The sequence below is a fragment of the Trypanosoma melophagium genome (genome assembly GCF_022059095.1).
Source record: "Trypanosoma melophagium isolate St. Kilda chromosome Unknown ctg39segment0, whole genome shotgun sequence".
In the NCBI taxonomy this organism is placed as follows: domain Eukaryota; phylum Euglenozoa; class Kinetoplastea; order Trypanosomatida; family Trypanosomatidae; genus Trypanosoma; species Trypanosoma melophagium.
This window is the reverse complement of record NW_027125177.1, coordinates 5,262-23,685: the sequence shown is the minus strand read 5'-3', so window position 1 is coordinate 23,685 and position 18,424 is coordinate 5,262. Positions and strand designations below refer to the sequence as shown.

Below are 18,424 nucleotides of genomic sequence, written 5' to 3'. Positions count from 1 at the left end.
GCGGCCACGTACAGTACCATGTCAGCATTGGGAACACCTTTCGTTCTGTGGGTCTCAGGAACAGTGAGAAGGCTGCAAGCACCGCTTTCAAATGGAGGGATAACCAACGGCTCACTCTCGCGGTCAACGAGCAGACGATCGGCGTGCAGTTTGACTGCAGTTGGAATGATTTTCTCCATCAGGTTGGTTTTCCTATCTTTATTCAGGATAGTTTTCTTATCGCAGATCCACACATAACCACTGAAATCTGTTACATGGTCACCCTCATTGACGCAGTACTTCGTACCATCCTCCAAGTCCTTCATTGACGTCACGATGCGGATCAGCTTCCGCTTAGATGTGGCGACGGTGTACGCCTGCACGCCACTCTGTCCCTTGCGGGGCACCTCCCGCACAACACCAGCCGAGTGTCTGCCGGTCTTGTTGATCATCTCTTCGAACACAAACCGCTGCTTGACGTCATCCCACGCCACACACACACTGGCGCAGCACAGAAGCAGCAGTATGAGAAGCAGTGGTCGGCGCCGCAGAAGCAGCAAGGGACGCGTTGCCTTACTCATAACCTGCAAGTTATTGTGATCGGTGTAAAATAGAGTTGCGTAAAACAGTCTATAGAAGTTGGCGCAAATAAAGAAAGAAAGAGAAGGTGAAATTATATTATCTTCCGAAGTAGTCGTAGTACGGCAATGCACTACAAAGCAATTTAAACTAAAACTACAATAAACATATATATAAATATATACATATACGGATATGTCTTGGGTGCTCAGAACACCACAACTTCACCGCAGGCGACAGAGCGAATAACGGGATGGGTCACAGTTTCTCCCATTTGCCTACACTATTTTCTCCACCATCCATCTCATAACTGCAGGCCACGCACGCAACGCCCAAAAGATTGCACCACGTCGCATCCACACCACCGTGCCATACGTGCAGGCACTCCAGGAAATCATTCAACACGAGCATAAAGGGTCAGGCATAGAAGAATTTCACTGTATACGGCGTCGAGGATCAGCGACAGTCTCCCCAACAGCTGGTGGAATGAGAGTGCCAGAAACAGCACCTTGGTGTCCACGTCACACCGAACCCCATCAACAGGGCTGAGGTGATACGCTGCGCTCCACCTTCCGCAACGAGGAGAACACCGTGACTGCGGTGCCCGCCGCAGCCCCCTTCGTCAGCACAAACAGACGCACGTTCCGCACTTCCAGTGATGTTCTGCTTTTCAACAGGCTCCACTGGTGGGGCCGGGGCGCTGCCGCCGGCAAACATCAGGTCCAGCTGCACCTCCAACACGTGCATCGGTACAGCCGCAATCATCGCAAACAAAAACGCGTACGCATCGTACGACTCCTGGAACGACACCGGCACACACACCATCGGCGTGAACATACTACACCACATTGAGAAGGCAGCTTAAATCCGGTACAAAGACCTATTCTTGGGGTTTTTGCAAGGAGGCATGCGATTTAGCAAAACCCCACTGCAAAATAGAAAACTCACGGGTCGAACAATTCACGGGGTCATGTCCACTCATTCTTGCGCTACATGGTCTGTACAGCAAAAAAAAAACGAAAAAGAGAAACGCGCAAGAGAAGCATATACACACACAGTGAGCAAAAGACGACTACCCACGAGAAAATGCACCAACGACACGAGCACACCACAACAGAGCAGCAGCAACACCACCCACAAACCCCCAATAGAAAGGAGATTCACTGGTAGAGAGAATAGGGATGCCACTCCGCACCGGAGATTATTTCCCACACAACAATTAACATCAGCGTGCACACACACACCCATAAAAACAAAAGAAAACCGTATCCCTTCTAAACACACCAAACCTTGAAAAAGGTTACTGTCGGAATGGAAAATCACCTAGTACAATCAACAGCCCTTTCTACACTGCTACATGACGACACGGGCTCCCATATAGTACCAGTTAAGGAAAAAACACACCTCAAATGGCATTGCTTTATGCCGTACTCAAAGATCACATACATCGAATGCCCTCTCCGATAGATCCAGGTAAAAACAAACAATATATAAAGTGTGGACATTGTTGTCACCTGTCCAGAGGGAGGAAAAACGAAAACAGAAGCATATGCATATACACGGGTACTGTAGAGGTAACTATTGGTTCACCATGACTTGAATACATTTGACGCCGAGCACATGACGTTACTGCGTCACAATGCCATGGCGTGGCGTGGGACCATTGTCGTTTTACTAAGAAGAAAAGAAGAGGAAAGGAAGAACGTGTTTGCACAAGTGGTACTGCATGTCAAACTGAGAAACAACGTTTGCCGATAAGGCCAGTACATCAGCACATCATTAACGGGGAAATACTAAAGATATTTCTCGCTTTCTGTGGCTTGTACTTTAGCTCTCGGGGTTGGAAAGAACGCTCCCACACCCTTCCACGCCGAAGACACTCAATAATTCTTAATGGAGCCTCAAGCGATTCCGGACATCGAACCCTGGCCTTTTCAATCAAATTATTATTCAATCCAGGTGTTCGGACCGTTGAACCTTATTGGAGGTATTTCAAAATAAACTTAATGGTAATAAAATAAAAAGTATCTCAATGGCATTAGCACTTTCAGTTTTAACAAGTGCGCCACAAAAGTAAATTTAATGGTTCCAAAAACAAAATATAAAAAGGGTACCCAAAATTAAACACTTAATGGTAATACAACAAAAGGTATTTCAATGGCTGCTGCACTTTTTATTCTTATATATAAAGGGCGCCAAGAAAAACTTCAGTGGGAAAAAAAAGAAACAAAAAAACATAACACTCTCTGTGAAAAACAAAGAAAAAATGAGAGTGTTGAGATGTAAAATAATTTTTTTTGTTTTGCGGGATCTTCGCTGCTCTAATGCTATTCTCGCCCGCGGGATGGTTTATAGCCTACGCACACCCGGGCTGTGATTGAAAAACAAAAAATTTGAAAGTAATATTGGTTTGTTTATTATTTTATATGTTCATTTATTTATCTATTTTCCTGAAAATAATCAAAATAAAACCTTTTCGAAAGTAAAAACGTTTAAAAATAAAATCTATTGACCAACGAGATATAAAAATATGTTTAAAACTTCTTTTTTGGTTGCGGGTGGGTGGGTTTTTAAAAACTCTCTTTCGAGTTCGGAGCGCGTTGTACAACTCTTTGTGAGGAGGTATTGGTGTGCAACCTTAAGTAATTGCATTGAAAGAGAAAAAGATAAATAGGAAAAGAAGAGATGTTTTCAAAGTATTCAAGCATTACAAAAGAGTCAAATTGTTATGCACACAGCTCTACGTCTCCTCCAACATGTTTCCGTTTACTCTACCACTGTATGTCCAATCTCTCTCTTTCTCTTCGAGAAGTTTCTTATACGACACGCTGGTGCTCTTTGCACGTTGCAAGCACGGCTTCTGACACTGCTCACAATCACAGCATTGGCGTGATAACCATGAGGACAACAGCTGCCAAGGCGATGGGAGCAACAGTGGCACAACCATCACCGCCAACGTTGTTATTACCACCACCACCACCGTTCGCACCACCAGAAGGGGGTGTCGGATGACCGGATGGATCGTTCACTGTAAGCCGACTGCTGCCGTTGAAGGCAATAGTGCACACTTCGGTGTACTGGGGGCATGTGATTGTTTTAAAGCTCAGTGAAGCAGAAGTCTCCACTGTTATTTTTTTGCCTTCAGGACAGTCGTGCCACCGGTCGTTGCCCTTGTACTTCACCTGCACTTTACGATGGCTCTCATCACACGACACCAGTGCACACACACCGCTCATTTTTAGTGGTACAACACCCTCCTTTATATCGTAATCATCCGTACTTAAGCACATCGAGTTCTCTCCAGTCAAGAAGTCAGGAAACCCACTGTTCCCCAACTCAGTGCAGGCAGAAGAGCGAAAATGTCCACTGGAGTTCACTTCAACAGGTGAAAGGAGGATGGGACAAGGGCTCTTTGGGTCTGTATTTATATCCGGAGTATCATCGCACTTAGAAAGTGCGAAGTGATCAGTGGAACAGTACACCCTCTTCCCAGTGCAGAACGCATTCGGGTAATTTGATACGCTTTCGTCTTTGAGGCAACTCCCTTCAATGAAACCACATCCCGCCTTATGGCCCCAACTCATCGGCTCCTCCATTCCCCAGTTGGCAGAATAAAATTTCATGTCGTGGAAAGTTGCCATCGTCAAAGCTGTGTAGTAGCCACCAGCGACCGCATTTGCAGAGTTCATCAACTCGTCCTTTGCATTGCGCCAGGACCACAGGGATGCCACATGTTTCAACGAGCTTTTATAGTCCAGTTCCATGCCCTTAAGATTATCGCAGCCGTAGTGTTCCCGTGCCTTTTTCTTTGTCATCTCCGAGCTCACAACCTCTCGTTGCACACCACGCACAGTGATGGTGGAGGTCATTTTGAGTTTTTTCATCAGCTCGTATTCGAACCCAAGTGCGTGTCCAATATGGTGCGCAGCATGGCGGACGCTGAGTCGCGGACTTACTGACGGATATGGAACAAAGTTCAGGAGACCAGCAATCGGACGACCAGAGGACAAACTAGCACAGTAAGCACCAAGCGGACCTCCAGGCCTCGCGGCCACGTACAGTACCATGTCAGCATTGGGAACACCTTTCGTTCTGTGGGTCTCAGGAACAGTGAGAAGGCTGCAAGCACCGCTTTCAAATGGAGGGATAACCAACGGCTCACTCTCGCGGTCAACGAGCAGACGATCGGCGTGCAGTTTGACTGCAGTTGGAATGATTTTCTCCATCAGGTTGGTTTTCCTATCTTTATTCAGGATAGTTTTCTTATCGCAGATCCACACATAACCACTGAAATCTGTTACATGGTCACCCTCATTGACGCAGTACTTCGTACCATCCTCCAAGTCCTTCATTGACGTCACGATGCGGATCAGCTTCCGCTTAGATGTGGCGACGGTGTACGCCTGCACGCCACTCTGTCCCTTGCGGGGCACCTCCCGCACAACACCAGCCGAGTGTCTGCCGGTCTTGTTGATCATCTCTTCGAACACAAACCGCTGCTTGACGTCATCCCACGCCACACACACACTGGCGCAGCACAGAAGCAGCAGTATGAGAAGCAGTGGTCGGCGCCGCAGAAGCAGCAAGGGACGCGTTGCCTTACTCATAACCTGCAAGTTATTGTGATCGGTGTAAAATAGAGTTGCGTAAAACAGTCTATAGAAGTTGGCGCAAATAAAGAAAGAAAGAGAAGGTGAAATTATATTATCTTCCGAAGTAGTCGTAGTACGGCAATGCACTACAAAGCAATTTAAACTAAAACTACAATAAACATATATATAAATATATACATATACGGATATGTCTTGGGTGCTCAGAACACCACAACTTCACCGCAGGCGACAGAGCGAATAACGGGATGGGTCACAGTTTCTCCCATTTGCCTACACTATTTTCTCCACCATCCATCTCATAACTGCAGGCCACGCACGCAACGCCCAAAAGATTGCACCACGTCGCATCCACACCACCGTGCCATACGTGCAGGCACTCCAGGAAATCATTCAACACGAGCATAAAGGGTCAGGCATAGAAGAATTTCACTGTATACGGCGTCGAGGATCAGCGACAGTCTCCCCAACAGCTGGTGGAATGAGAGTGCCAGAAACAGCACCTTGGTGTCCACGTCACACCGAACCCCATCAACAGGGCTGAGGTGATACGCTGCGCTCCACCTTCCGCAACGAGGAGAACACCGTGACTGCGGTGCCCGCCGCAGCCCCCTTCGTCAGCACAAACAGACGCACGTTCCGCACTTCCAGTGATGTTCTGCTTTTCAACAGGCTCCACTGGTGGGGCCGGGGCGCTGCCGCCGGCAAACATCAGGTCCAGCTGCACCTCCAACACGTGCATCGGTACAGCCGCAATCATCGCAAACAAAAACGCGTACGCATCGTACGACTCCTGGAACGACACCGGCACACACACCATCGGCGTGAACATACTACACCACATTGAGAAGGCAGCTTAAATCCGGTACAAAGACCTATTCTTGGGGTTTTTGCAAGGAGGCATGCGATTTAGCAAAACCCCACTGCAAAATAGAAAACTCACGGGTCGAACAATTCACGGGGTCATGTCCACTCATTCTTGCGCTACATGGTCTGTACAGCAAAAAAAAAAACGAAAAAGAGAAACGCGCAAGAGAAGCATATACACACACAGTGAGCAAAAGACGACTACCCACGAGAAAATGCACCAACGACACGAGCACACCACAACAGAGCAGCAGCAACACCACCCACAAACCCCCAATAGAAAGGAGATTCACTGGTAGAGAGAATAGGGATGCCACTCCGCACCGGAGATTATTTCCCACACAACAATTAACATCAGCGTGCACACACACACCCATAAAAACAAAAGAAAACCGTATCCCTTCTAAACACACCAAACCTTGAAAAAGGTTACTGTCGGAATGGAAAATCACCTAGTACAATCAACAGCCCTTTCTACACTGCTACATGACGACACGGGCTCCCATATAGTACCAGTTAAGGAAAAAACACACCTCAAATGGCATTGCTTTATGCCGTACTCAAAGATCACATACATCGAATGCCCTCTCCGATAGATCCAGGTAAAAACAAACAATATATAAAGTGTGGACATTGTTGTCACCTGTCCAGAGGGAGGAAAAACGAAAACAGAAGCATATGCATATACACGGGTACTGTAGAGGTAACTATTGGTTCACCATGACTTGAATACATTTGACGCCGAGCACATGACGTTACTGCGTCACAATGCCATGGCGTGGCGTGGGACCATTGTCGTTTTACTAAGAAGAAAAGAAGAGGAAAGGAAGAACGTGTTTGCACAAGTGGTACTGCATGTCAAACTGAGAAACAACGTTTGCCGATAAGGCCAGTACATCAGCACATCATTAACGGGGAAATACTAAAGATATTTCTCGCTTTCTGTGGCTTGTACTTTAGCTCTCGGGGTTGGAAAGAACGCTCCCACACCCTTCCACGCCGAAGACACTCAATAATTCTTAATGGAGCCTCAAGCGATTCCGGACATCGAACCCTGGCCTTTTCAATCAAATTATTATTCAATCCAGGTGTTCGGACCGTTGAACCTTATTGGAGGTATTTCAAAATAAACTTAATGGTAATAAAATAAAAAGTATCTCAATGGCATTAGCACTTTCAGTTTTAACAAGTGCGCCACAAAAGTAAATTTAATGGTTCCAAAAACAAAATATAAAAAGGGTACCCAAAATTAAACACTTAATGGTAATACAACAAAAGGTATTTCAATGGCTGCTGCACTTTTTATTCTTATATATAAAGGGCGCCAAGAAAAACTTCAGTGGGAAAAAAAGAAACAAAAACATAACACTCTCTGTGAAAAACAAAGAAAAAATGAGAGTGTTGAGATGTAAAATAATTTTTTTGTTTTGCGGGATCTTCGCTGCTCTAATGCTATTCTCGCCCGCGGGATGGTTTATAGCCTACGCACACCCGGGCTGTGATTGAAAAACAAAAAATTTGAAAGTAATATTGGTTTGTTTATTATTTTATATGTTCATTTATTTATCTATTTTCCTGAAAATAATCAAAATAAAACCTTTTCGAAAGTAAAAACGTTTAAAAAATAAAATCTATTGACCAACGAGATATAAAAATATGTTTAAAACTTCTTTTTTGGTTGCGGGTGGGTGGGTTTTTAAAAACTCTCTTTCGAGTTCGGAGCGCGTTGTACAACTCTTTGTGAGGAGGTATTGGTGTGCAACCTTAAGTAATTGCATTGAAAGAGAAAAAGATAAATAGGAAAAGAAGAGATGTTTTCAAAGTATTCAAGCATTACAAAAGAGTCAAATTGTTATGCACACAGCTCTACGTCTCCTCCAACATGTTTCCGTTTACTCTACCACTGTATGTCCAATCTCTCTCTTTCTCTTCGAGAAGTTTCTTATACGACACGCTGGTGCTCTTTGCACGTTGCAAGCACGGCTTCTGACACTGCTCACAATCACAGCATTGGCGTGATAACCATGAGGACAACAGCTGCCAAGGCGATGGGAGCAACAGTGGCACAACCATCACCGCCAACGTTGTTATTACCACCACCACCACCGTTCGCACCACCAGAAGGGGGTGTCGGATGACCGGATGGATCGTTCACTGTAAGCCGACTGCTGCCGTTGAAGGCAATAGTGCACACTTCGGTGTACTGGGGGCATGTGATTGTTTTAAAGCTCAGTGAAGCAGAAGTCTCCACTGTTATTTTTTTGCCTTCAGGACAGTCGTGCCACCGGTCGTTGCCCTTGTACTTCACCTGCACTTTACGATGGCTCTCATCACACGACACCAGTGCACACACACCGCTCATTTTTAGTGATACAACACCCTCCTTTATATCGTAATCATCCGTACTTAAGCACATCGAGTTCTCTCCAGTCAAGAAGTCAGGAAACCCACTGTTCCCCAACTCAGTGCAGGCAGAAGAGCGAAAATGTCCACTGGAGTTCACTTTAACAGGTGAAAGGAGGATGGGACAAGGGCTCTTTGGGTCTGTATTTATATCCGGAGTATCATCGCACTTAGAAAGTGCGAAGTGATCAGTGGAACAGTACACCCTCTTCCCAGTGCAGAACGCATTCGGGTAATTTGATACGCTTTCGTCTTTGAGGCAACTCCCTTCAATGAAACCACATCCCGCCTTATGGCCCCAACTCATCGGCTCCTCCATTCCCCAGTTGGCAGAATAAAATTTCATGTCGTGGAAAGTTGCCATCGTCAAAGCTGTGTAGTAGCCACCAGCGTCCGCATGTGCAGAGTTCATCAACTCGTCCTTTGCATTGCGCCAGGACCACAGGGATGCCACATGTTTCAACGAGCTTTTATAGTCCAGTTCCATGCCCTTAAGATTATCGCAGCCGTAGTGTTCCCGTGCCTTTTTCTTTGTCATCTCCGAGCTCACAACCTCTCGTTGCACACCACGCACAGTGATGGTGGAGGTCATTTTGAGTTTTTTCATCAGCTCGTATTCGAACCCAAGTGCGTGTCCAATATGGTGCGCAGCATGGCGGACGCTGAGTCGCGGACTTACTGACGGATATGGAACAAAGTTCAGGAGACCAGCAATCGGACGACCAGAGGACAAACTAGCACAGTAAGCACCAAGCGGACCTCCAGGCCTCGCGGCCACGTACAGTACCATGTCAGCATTGGGAACACCTTTCGTTCTGTGGGTCTCAGGAACAGTGAGAAGGCTGCAAGCACCGCTTTCAAATGGAGGGATAACCAACGGCTCACTCTCGCGGTCAACGAGCAGACGATCGGCGTGCAGTTTGACTGCAGTTGGAATGATTTTCTCCATCAGGTTGGTTTTCCTATCTTTATTCAGGATAGTTTTCTTATCGCAGATCCACACATAACCACTGAAATCTGTTACATGGTCACCCTCATTGACGCAGTACTTCGTACCATCCTCCAAGTCCTTCATTGACGTCACGATGCGGATCAGCTTCCGCTTAGATGTGGCGACGGTGTACGCCTGCACGCCACTCTGTCCCTTGCGGGGCACCTCCCGCACAACACCAGCCGAGTGTCTGCCGGTCTTGTTGATCATCTCTTCGAACACAAACCGCTGCTTGACGTCATCCCACGCCACACACACACTGGCGCAGCACAGAAGCAGCAGTATGAGAAGCAGTGGTCGGCGCCGCAGAAGCAGCAAGGGACGCGTTGCCTTACTCATAACCTGCAAGTTATTGTGATCGGTGTAAAATAGAGTTGCGTAAAACAGTCTATAGAAGTTGGCGCAAATAAAGAAAGAAAGAGAAGGTGAAATTATATTATCTTCCGAAGTAGTCGTAGTACGGCAATGCACTACAAAGCAATTTAAACTAAAACTACAATAAACATATATATAAATATATACATATACGGATATGTCTTGGGTGCTCAGAACACCACAACTTCACCGCAGGCGACAGAGCGAATAACGGGATGGGTCACAGTTTCTCCCATTTGCCTACACTATTTTCTCCACCATCCATCTCATAACTGCAGGCCACGCACGCAACGCCCAAAAGATTGCACCACGTCGCATCCACACCACCGTGCCATACGTGCAGGCACTCCAGGAAATCATTCAACACGAGCATAAAGGGTCAGGCATAGAAGAATTTCACTGTATACGGCGTCGAGGATCAGCGACAGTCTCCCCAACAGCTGGTGGAATGAGAGTGCCAGAAACAGCACCTTGGTGTCCACGTCACACCGAACCCCATCAACAGGGCTGAGGTGATACGCTGCGCTCCACCTTCCGCAACGAGGAGAACACCGTGACTGCGGTGCCCGCCGCAGCCCCCTTCGTCAGCACAAACAGACGCACGTTCCGCACTTCCAGTGATGTTCTGCTTTTCAACAGGCTCCACTGGTGGGGCCGGGGCGCTGCCGCCGGCAAACATCAGGTCCAGCTGCACCTCCAACACGTGCATCGGTACAGCCGCAATCATCGCAAACAAAAACGCGTACGCATCGTACGACTCCTGGAACGACACCGGCACACACACCATCGGCGTGAACATACTACACCACATTGAGAAGGCAGCTTAAATCCGGTACAAAGACCTATTCTTGGGGTTTTTGCAAGGAGGCATGCGATTTAGCAAAACCCCACTGCAAAATAGAAAACTCACGGGTCGAACAATTCACGGGGTCATGTCCACTCATTCTTGCGCTACATGGTCTGTACAGCAAAAAAAAAACGAAAAAGAGAAACGCGCAAGAGAAGCATATACACACACAGTGAGCAAAAGACGACTACCCACGAGAAAATGCACCAACGACACGAGCACACCACAACAGAGCAGCAGCAACACCACCCACAAACCCCCAATAGAAAGGAGATTCACTGGTAGAGAGAATAGGGATGCCACTCCGCACCGGAGATTATTTCCCACACAACAATTAACATCAGCGTGCACACACACACCCATAAAAACAAAAGAAAACCGTATCCCTTCTAAACACACCAAACCTTGAAAAAGGTTACTGTCGGAATGGAAAATCACCTAGTACAATCAACAGCCCTTTCTACACTGCTACATGACGACACGGGCTCCCATATAGTACCAGTTAAGGAAAAAACACACCTCAAATGGCATTGCTTTATGCCGTACTCAAAGATCACATACATCGAATGCCCTCTCCGATAGATCCAGGTAAAAACAAACAATATATAAAGTGTGGACATTGTTGTCACCTGTCCAGAGGGAGGAAAAACGAAAACAGAAGCATATGCATATACACGGGTACTGTAGAGGTAACTATTGGTTCACCATGACTTGAATACATTTGACGCCGAGCACATGACGTTACTGCGTCACAATGCCATGGCGTGGCGTGGGACCATTGTCGTTTTACTAAGAAGAAAAGAAGAGGAAAGGAAGAACGTGTTTGCACAAGTGGTACTGCATGTCAAACTGAGAAACAACGTTTGCCGATAAGGCCAGTACATCAGCACATCATTAACGGGGAAATACTAAAGATATTTCTCGCTTTCTGTGGCTTGTACTTTAGCTCTCGGGGTTGGAAAGAACGCTCCCACACCCTTCCACGCCGAAGACACTCAATAATTCTTAATGGAGCCTCAAGCGATTCCGGACATCGAACCCTGGCCTTTTCAATCAAATTATTATTCAATCCAGGTGTTCGGACCGTTGAACCTTATTGGAGGTATTTCAAAATAAACTTAATGGTAATAAAATAAAAAGTATCTCAATGGCATTAGCACTTTCAGTTTTAACAAGTGCGCCACAAAAGTAAATTTAATGGTTCCAAAAACAAAAAATATAAAAAGGGTACCCAAAATTAAACACTTAATGGTAATACAACAAAAGGTATTTCAATGGCTGCTGCACTTTTTATTCTTATATATAAAGGGCGCCAAGAAAAACTTCAGTGGAAAAAAAAAGAAACAAAAAACATAACACTCTCTGTGAAAAACAAAGAAAAAATGAGAGTGTTGAGATGTAAAATAATTTTTTTGTTTTGCGGGATCTTCGCTGCTCTAATGCTATTCTCGCCCGCGGGATGGTTTATAGCCTACGCACACCCGGGCTGTGATTGAAAAACAAAAAATTTGAAAGTAATATTGGTTTGTTTATTATTTTATATGTTCATTTATTTATCTATTTTCCTGAAAATAATCAAAATAAAACCTTTTCGAAAGTAAAAACGTTTAAAAATAAAATCTATTGACCAACGAGATATAAAAATATGTTTAAAACTTCTTTTTTGGTTGCGGGTGGGTGGGTTTTTAAAAACTCTCTTTCGAGTTCGGAGCGCGTTGTACAACTCTTTGTGAGGAGGTATTGGTGTGCAACCTTAAGTAATTGCATTGAAAGAGAAAAAGATAAATAGGAAAAGAAGAGATGTTTTCAAAGTATTCAAGCATTACAAAAGAGTCAAATTGTTATGCACACAGCTCTACGTCTCCTCCAACATGTTTCCGTTTACTCTACCACTGTATGTCCAATCTCTCTCTTTCTCTTCGAGAAGTTTCTTATACGACACGCTGGTGCTCTTTGCACGTTGCAAGCACGGCTTCTGACACTGCTCACAATCACAGCATTGGCGTGATAACCATGAGGACAACAGCTGCCAAGGCGATGGGAGCAACAGTGGCACAACCATCACCGCCAACGTTGTTATTACCACCACCACCACCGTTCGCACCACCAGAAGGGGGTGTCGGATGACCGGATGGATCGTTCACTGTAAGCCGACTGCTGCCGTTGAAGGCAATAGTGCACACTTCGGTGTACTGGGGGCATGTGATTGTTTTAAAGCTCAGTGAAGCAGAAGTCTCCACTGTTATTTTTTTGCCTTCAGGACAGTCGTGCCACCGGTCGTTGCCCTTGTACTTCACCTGCACTTTACGATGGCTCTCATCACACGACACCAGTGCACACACACCGCTCATTTTTAGTGGTACAACACCCTCCTTTATATCGTAATCATCCGTACTTAAGCACATCGAGTTCTCTCCAGTCAAGAAGTCAGGAAACCCACTGTTCCCCAACTCAGTGCAGGCAGAAGAGCGAAAATGTCCACTGGAGTTCACTTCAACAGGTGAAAGGAGGATGGGACAAGGGCTCTTTGGGTCTGTATTTATATCCGGAGTATCATCGCACTTAGAAAGTGCGAAGTGATCAGTGGAACAGTACACCCTCTTCCCAGTGCAGAACGCATTCGGGTAATTTGATACGCTTTCGTCTTTGAGGCAACTCCCTTCAATGAAACCACATCCCGCCTTATGGCCCCAACTCATCGGCTCCTCCATTCCCCAGTTGGCAGAATAAAATTTCATGTCGTGGAAAGTTGCCATCGTCAAAGCTGTGTAGTAGCCACCAGCGTCCGCATTTGCAGAGTTCATCAACTCGTCCTTTGCATTGCGCCAGGACCACAGGGATGCCACATGTTTCAACGAGCTTTTATAGTCCAGTTCCATGCCCTTAAGATTATCGCAGCCGTAGTGTTCCCGTGCCTTTTTCTTTGTCATCTCCGAGCTCACAACCTCTCGTTGCACACCACGCACAGTGATGGTGGAGGTCATTTTGAGTTTTTTCATCAGCTCGTATTCGAACCCAAGTGCGTGTCCAATATGGTGCGCAGCATGGCGGACGCTGAGTCGCGGACTTACTGACGGATATGGAACAAAGTTCAGGAGACCAGCAATCGGACGACCAGAGGACAAACTAGCACAGTAAGCACCAAGCGGACCTCCAGGCCTCGCGGCCACGTACAGTACCATGTCAGCATTGGGAACACCTTTCGTTCTGTGGGTCTCAGGAACAGTGAGAAGGCTGCAAGCACCGCTTTCAAATGGAGGGATAACCAACGGCTCACTCTCGCGGTCAACGAGCAGACGATCGGCGTGCAGTTTGACTGCAGTTGGAATGATTTTCTCCATCAGGTTGGTTTTCCTATCTTTATTCAGGATAGTTTTCTTATCGCAGATCCACAAATAACCACTGAAATCTGTTACACGGTCACCCTCATTGACGCAGTACTTCGTACCATCCTCCAAGTCCTTCATTGACGTCACGATGCGGATCAGCTTCCGCTTAGATGTGGCGACGGTGTACGCCTGCACGCCACTCTGTCCCTTGCGGGGCACCTCCCGCACAACACCAGCCGAGTGTCTGCCGGTCTTGTTGATCATCTCTTCGAACACAAACCGCTGCTTGACGTCATCCCACGCCACACACACACTGGCGCAGCACAGAAGCAGCAGTATGAGAAGCAGTGGTCGGCGCCGCAGAAGCAGCAAGGGACGCGTTGCCTTACTCATAACCTGCAAGTTATTGTGATCGGTGTAAAATAGAGTTGCGTAAAACAGTCTATAGAAGTTGGCGCAAATAAAGAAAGAAAGAGAAGGTGAAATTATATTATCTTCCGAAGTAGTCGTAGTACGGCAATGCACTACAAAGCAATTTAAACTAAAACTACAATAAACATATATATAAATATATACATATACGGATATGTCTTGGGTGCTCAGAACACCACAACTTCACCGCAGGCGACAGAGCGAATAACGGGATGGGTCACAGTTTCTCCCATTTGCCTACACTATTTTCTCCACCATCCATCTCATAACTGCAGGCCACGCACGCAACGCCCAAAAGATTGCACCACGTCGCATCCACACCACCGTGCCATACGTGCAGGCACTCCAGGAAATCATTCAACACGAGCATAAAGGGTCAGGCATAGAAGAATTTCACTGTATACGGCGTCGAGGATCAGCGACAGTCTCCCCAACAGCTGGTGGAATGAGAGTGCCAGAAACAGCACCTTGGTGTCCACGTCACACCGAACCCCATCAACAGGGCTGAGGTGATACGCTGCGCTCCACCTTCCGCAACGAGGAGAACACCGTGACTGCGGTGCCCGCCGCAGCCCCCTTCGTCAGCACAAACAGACGCACGTTCCGCACTTCCAGTGATGTTCTGCTTTTCAACAGGCTCCACTGGTGGGGCCGGGGCGCTGCCGCCGGCAAACATCAGGTCCAGCTGCACCTCCAACACGTGCATCGGTACAGCCGCAATCATCGCAAACAAAAACGCGTACGCATCGTACGACTCCTGGAACGACACCGGCACACACACCATCGGCGTGAACATACTACACCACATTGAGAAGGCAGCTTAAATCCGGTACAAAGACCTATTCTTGGGGTTTTTGCAAGGAGGCATGCGATTTAGCAAAACCCCACTGCAAAATAGAAAACTCACGGGTCGAACAATTCACGGGGTCATGTCCACTCATTCTTGCGCTACATGGTCTGTACAGCAAAAAAAAAAACGAAAAAGAGAAACGCGCAAGAGAAGCATATACACACACAGTGAGCAAAAGACGACTACCCACGAGAAAATGCACCAACGACACGAGCACACCACAACAGAGCAGCAGCAACACCACCCACAAACCCCCAATAGAAAGGAGATTCACTGGTAGAGAGAATAGGGATGCCACTCCGCACCGGAGATTATTTCCCACACAACAATTAACATCAGCGTGCACACACACACCCATAAAAACAAAAGAAAACCGTATCCCTTCTAAACACACCAAACCTTGAAAAAGGTTACTGTCGGAATGGAAAATCACCTAGTACAATCAACAGCCCTTTCTACACTGCTACATGACGACACGGGCTCCCATATAGTACCAGTTAAGGAAAAAACACACCTCAAATGGCATTGCTTTATGCCGTACTCAAAGATCACATACATCGAATGCCCTCTCCGATAGATCCAGGTAAAAACAAACAATATATAAAGTGTGGACATTGTTGTCACCTGTCCAGAGGGAGGAAAAACGAAAACAGAAGCATATGCATATACACGGGTACTGTAGAGGTAACTATTGGTTCACCATGACTTGAATACATTTGACGCCGAGCACATGACGTTACTGCGTCACAATGCCATGGCGTGGCGTGGGACCATTGTCGTTTTACTAAGAAGAAAAGAAGAGGAAAGGAAGAACGTGTTTGCACAAGTGGTACTGCATGTCAAACTGAGAAACAACGTTTGCCGATAAGGCCAGTACATCAGCACATCATTAACGGGGAAATACTAAAGATATTTCTCGCTTTCTGTGGCTTGTACTTTAGCTCTCGGGGTTGGAAAGAACGCTCCCACACCCTTCCACGCCGAAGACACTCAATAATTCTTAATGGAGCCTCAAGCGATTCCGGACATCGAACCCTGGCCTTTTCAATCAAATTATTATTCAATCCAGGTGTTCGGACCGTTGAACCTTATTGGAGGTATTTCAAAATAAACTTAATGGTAATAAAATAAAAAGTATCTCAATGGCATTAGCACTTTCAGTTTTAACAAGTGCGCCACAAAAGTAAATTTAATGGTTCCAAAAACAAAATATAAAAAGGGTACCCAAAATTAAACACTTAATGGTAATACAACAAAAGGTATTTCAATGGCTGCTGCACTTTTTATTCTTATATATAAAGGGCGCCAAGAAAAACTTCAGTGGGAAAAAAAGAAACAAAAAAACATAACACTCTCTGTGAAAAACAAAGAAAAAATGAGAGTGTTGAGATGTAAAATAATTTTTTTGTTTTGCGGGATCTTCGCTGCTCTAATGCTATTCTCGCCCGCGGGATGGTTTATAGCCTACGCACACCCGGGCTGTGATTGAAAAACAAAAAATTTGAAAGTAATATTGGTTTGTTTATTATTTTATATGTTCATTTATTTATCTATTTTCCTGAAAATAATCAAAATAAAACCTTTTCGAAAGTAAAAACGTTTAAAAATAAAATCTATTGACCAACGAGATATAAAAATATGTTTAAAACTTCTTTTTGGTTGCGGGTGGGTGGGTTTTTAAAAACTCTCTTTCGAGTTCGGAGCGCGTTGTACAACTCTTTGTGAGGAGGTATTGGTGTGCAACCTTAAGTAATGGCATTGAAAGAGAAAAAGATAAATAGGAAAAGAAGAGATGTTTTCAAAGTATTCAAGCATTACAAAAGAGTCAAATTGTTATGCACACAGCTCTACGTCTCCTCCAACATGTTTCCGTTTACTCTACCACTGTATGTCCAATCTCTCTCTTTCTCTTCGAGAAGTTTCTTATACGACACGCTGGTGCTCTTTGCACGTTGCAAGCACGGCTTCTGACACTGCTCACAATCACAGCATTGGCGTGATAACCATGAGGACAACAGCTGCCAAGGCGATGGGAGCAACAGTGGCACAACCATCACCGCCAACGTTGTTATTACCACCACCACCACCGTTCGCACCACCAGAAGGGGGTGTCGGATGACCGGATGGATCGTTCACTGTAAGCCGACTGCTGCCGTTGAAGGCAATAGTGCACACTTCGGTGTACTGGGGGCATGTGATTGTTTTAAAGCTCAGTGAAGCAGAAGTCTCCACTGTTATTTTTTTGCCTTCAGGACAGTCGTGCCACCGGTCGTTGCCCTTGTACTTCACCTGCACTTTACGATGGCTCTCATCACACGACACCAGTGCACACACACCGCTCATTTTTAGTGGTACAACATCCTCCTTTATATCGTAATCATCCGTACTTAAGCACATCGAGTTCTCTCCAGTCAAGAAGTCAGGAAACCCACTGTTCCCCAACTCAGTGCAGGCAGAAGAGCGAAAATGTCCACTGGAATCCACTTCAACAGGTGAAAGGAGGATGGGACAAGGGCTCTTTGGGTCTGTATTTATATCCGGAGTATCATCGCACTTAGAAAGTGCGAAGTGATCAGTGGAACAGTACACCCTCTTCCCAGTGCAGAACGCATTCGGGTAATTTGATACGCTTTCGTCTTTGAGGCAACTCCCTTCAATGAAACCACATCCCGCCTTATGGCCCCAACTCATCGGCTCCTCCATTCCCCAGTTGGCAGAATAAAATTTCATGTCGTGGAAAGTTGCCATCGTCAAAGCTGTGTAGTAGCCACCAGCGTCCGCATTTGCAGAGTTCATCAACTCGTCCTTTGCATTGCGCCAGGACCACAGGGATGCCACATGTTTCAACGAGCTTTTATAGTCCAGTTCCATGCCCTTAAGATTATCGCAGCCGTAGTGTTCCCGTGCCTTTTTCTTTGTCATCTCCGAGCTCACAACCTCTCGTTGCACACCACGCACAGTGATGGTGGAGGTCATTTTGAGTTTTTTCATCAGCTCGTATTCGAACCCAAGTGCGTGTCCAATATGGTGCGCAGCATGGCGGACGCTGAGTCGCGGACTTACTGACGGATATGGAACAAAGTTCAGGAGACCAGCAATCGGACGACCAGAGGACAAACTAGCACAGTAAGCACCAAGCGGACCTCCAGGCCTCGCGGCCAC

The 18,424-nt window shown here is 46.2% G+C and overlaps 4 protein-coding genes across 4 annotated transcripts; all 4 read right to left on the bottom strand.

Moving 5' to 3' along the window:
* Positions 1 to 3,434: 3,434 nt before the first annotated feature.
* LSM04_005753 (Peptidase M8) lies at positions 3,435 to 4,373 on the bottom strand (the record flags this gene model as incomplete). Its single annotated transcript, XM_067329354.1, has 1 exon — positions 3,435 to 4,373. The coding sequence occupies one exon, from the start codon at positions 4,371 to 4,373 to the stop codon at positions 3,435 to 3,437; it is 939 nt and encodes a 312-aa protein (XP_067188149.1).
* Positions 4,374 to 8,037: 3,664 nt separating this feature from the next.
* On the bottom strand, positions 8,038 to 8,976 carry LSM04_003672 (Peptidase M8; the record flags this gene model as incomplete). Its single annotated transcript, XM_067339384.1, has 1 exon — positions 8,038 to 8,976. One exon carries the CDS (start codon positions 8,974 to 8,976, stop codon positions 8,038 to 8,040), a length of 939 nt encoding a protein of 312 aa, XP_067188143.1.
* A 3,666-nt stretch (positions 8,977 to 12,642) lies between these two features.
* Positions 12,643 to 13,581, bottom strand: LSM04_001112 (Peptidase M8; the record flags this gene model as incomplete). Its single annotated transcript, XM_067339373.1, has 1 exon — positions 12,643 to 13,581. The coding sequence occupies one exon, from the start codon at positions 13,579 to 13,581 to the stop codon at positions 12,643 to 12,645; it is 939 nt and encodes a 312-aa protein (XP_067188140.1).
* A 3,664-nt stretch (positions 13,582 to 17,245) lies between these two features.
* LSM04_008223 (Peptidase M8) lies at positions 17,246 to 18,184 on the bottom strand (the record flags this gene model as incomplete). The annotated part of the gene is made up of 1 exon (XM_067339294.1): positions 17,246 to 18,184. The coding sequence occupies one exon, from the start codon at positions 18,182 to 18,184 to the stop codon at positions 17,246 to 17,248; it is 939 nt and encodes a 312-aa protein (XP_067188155.1).
* Positions 18,185 to 18,424: the final 240 nt, after the last annotated feature.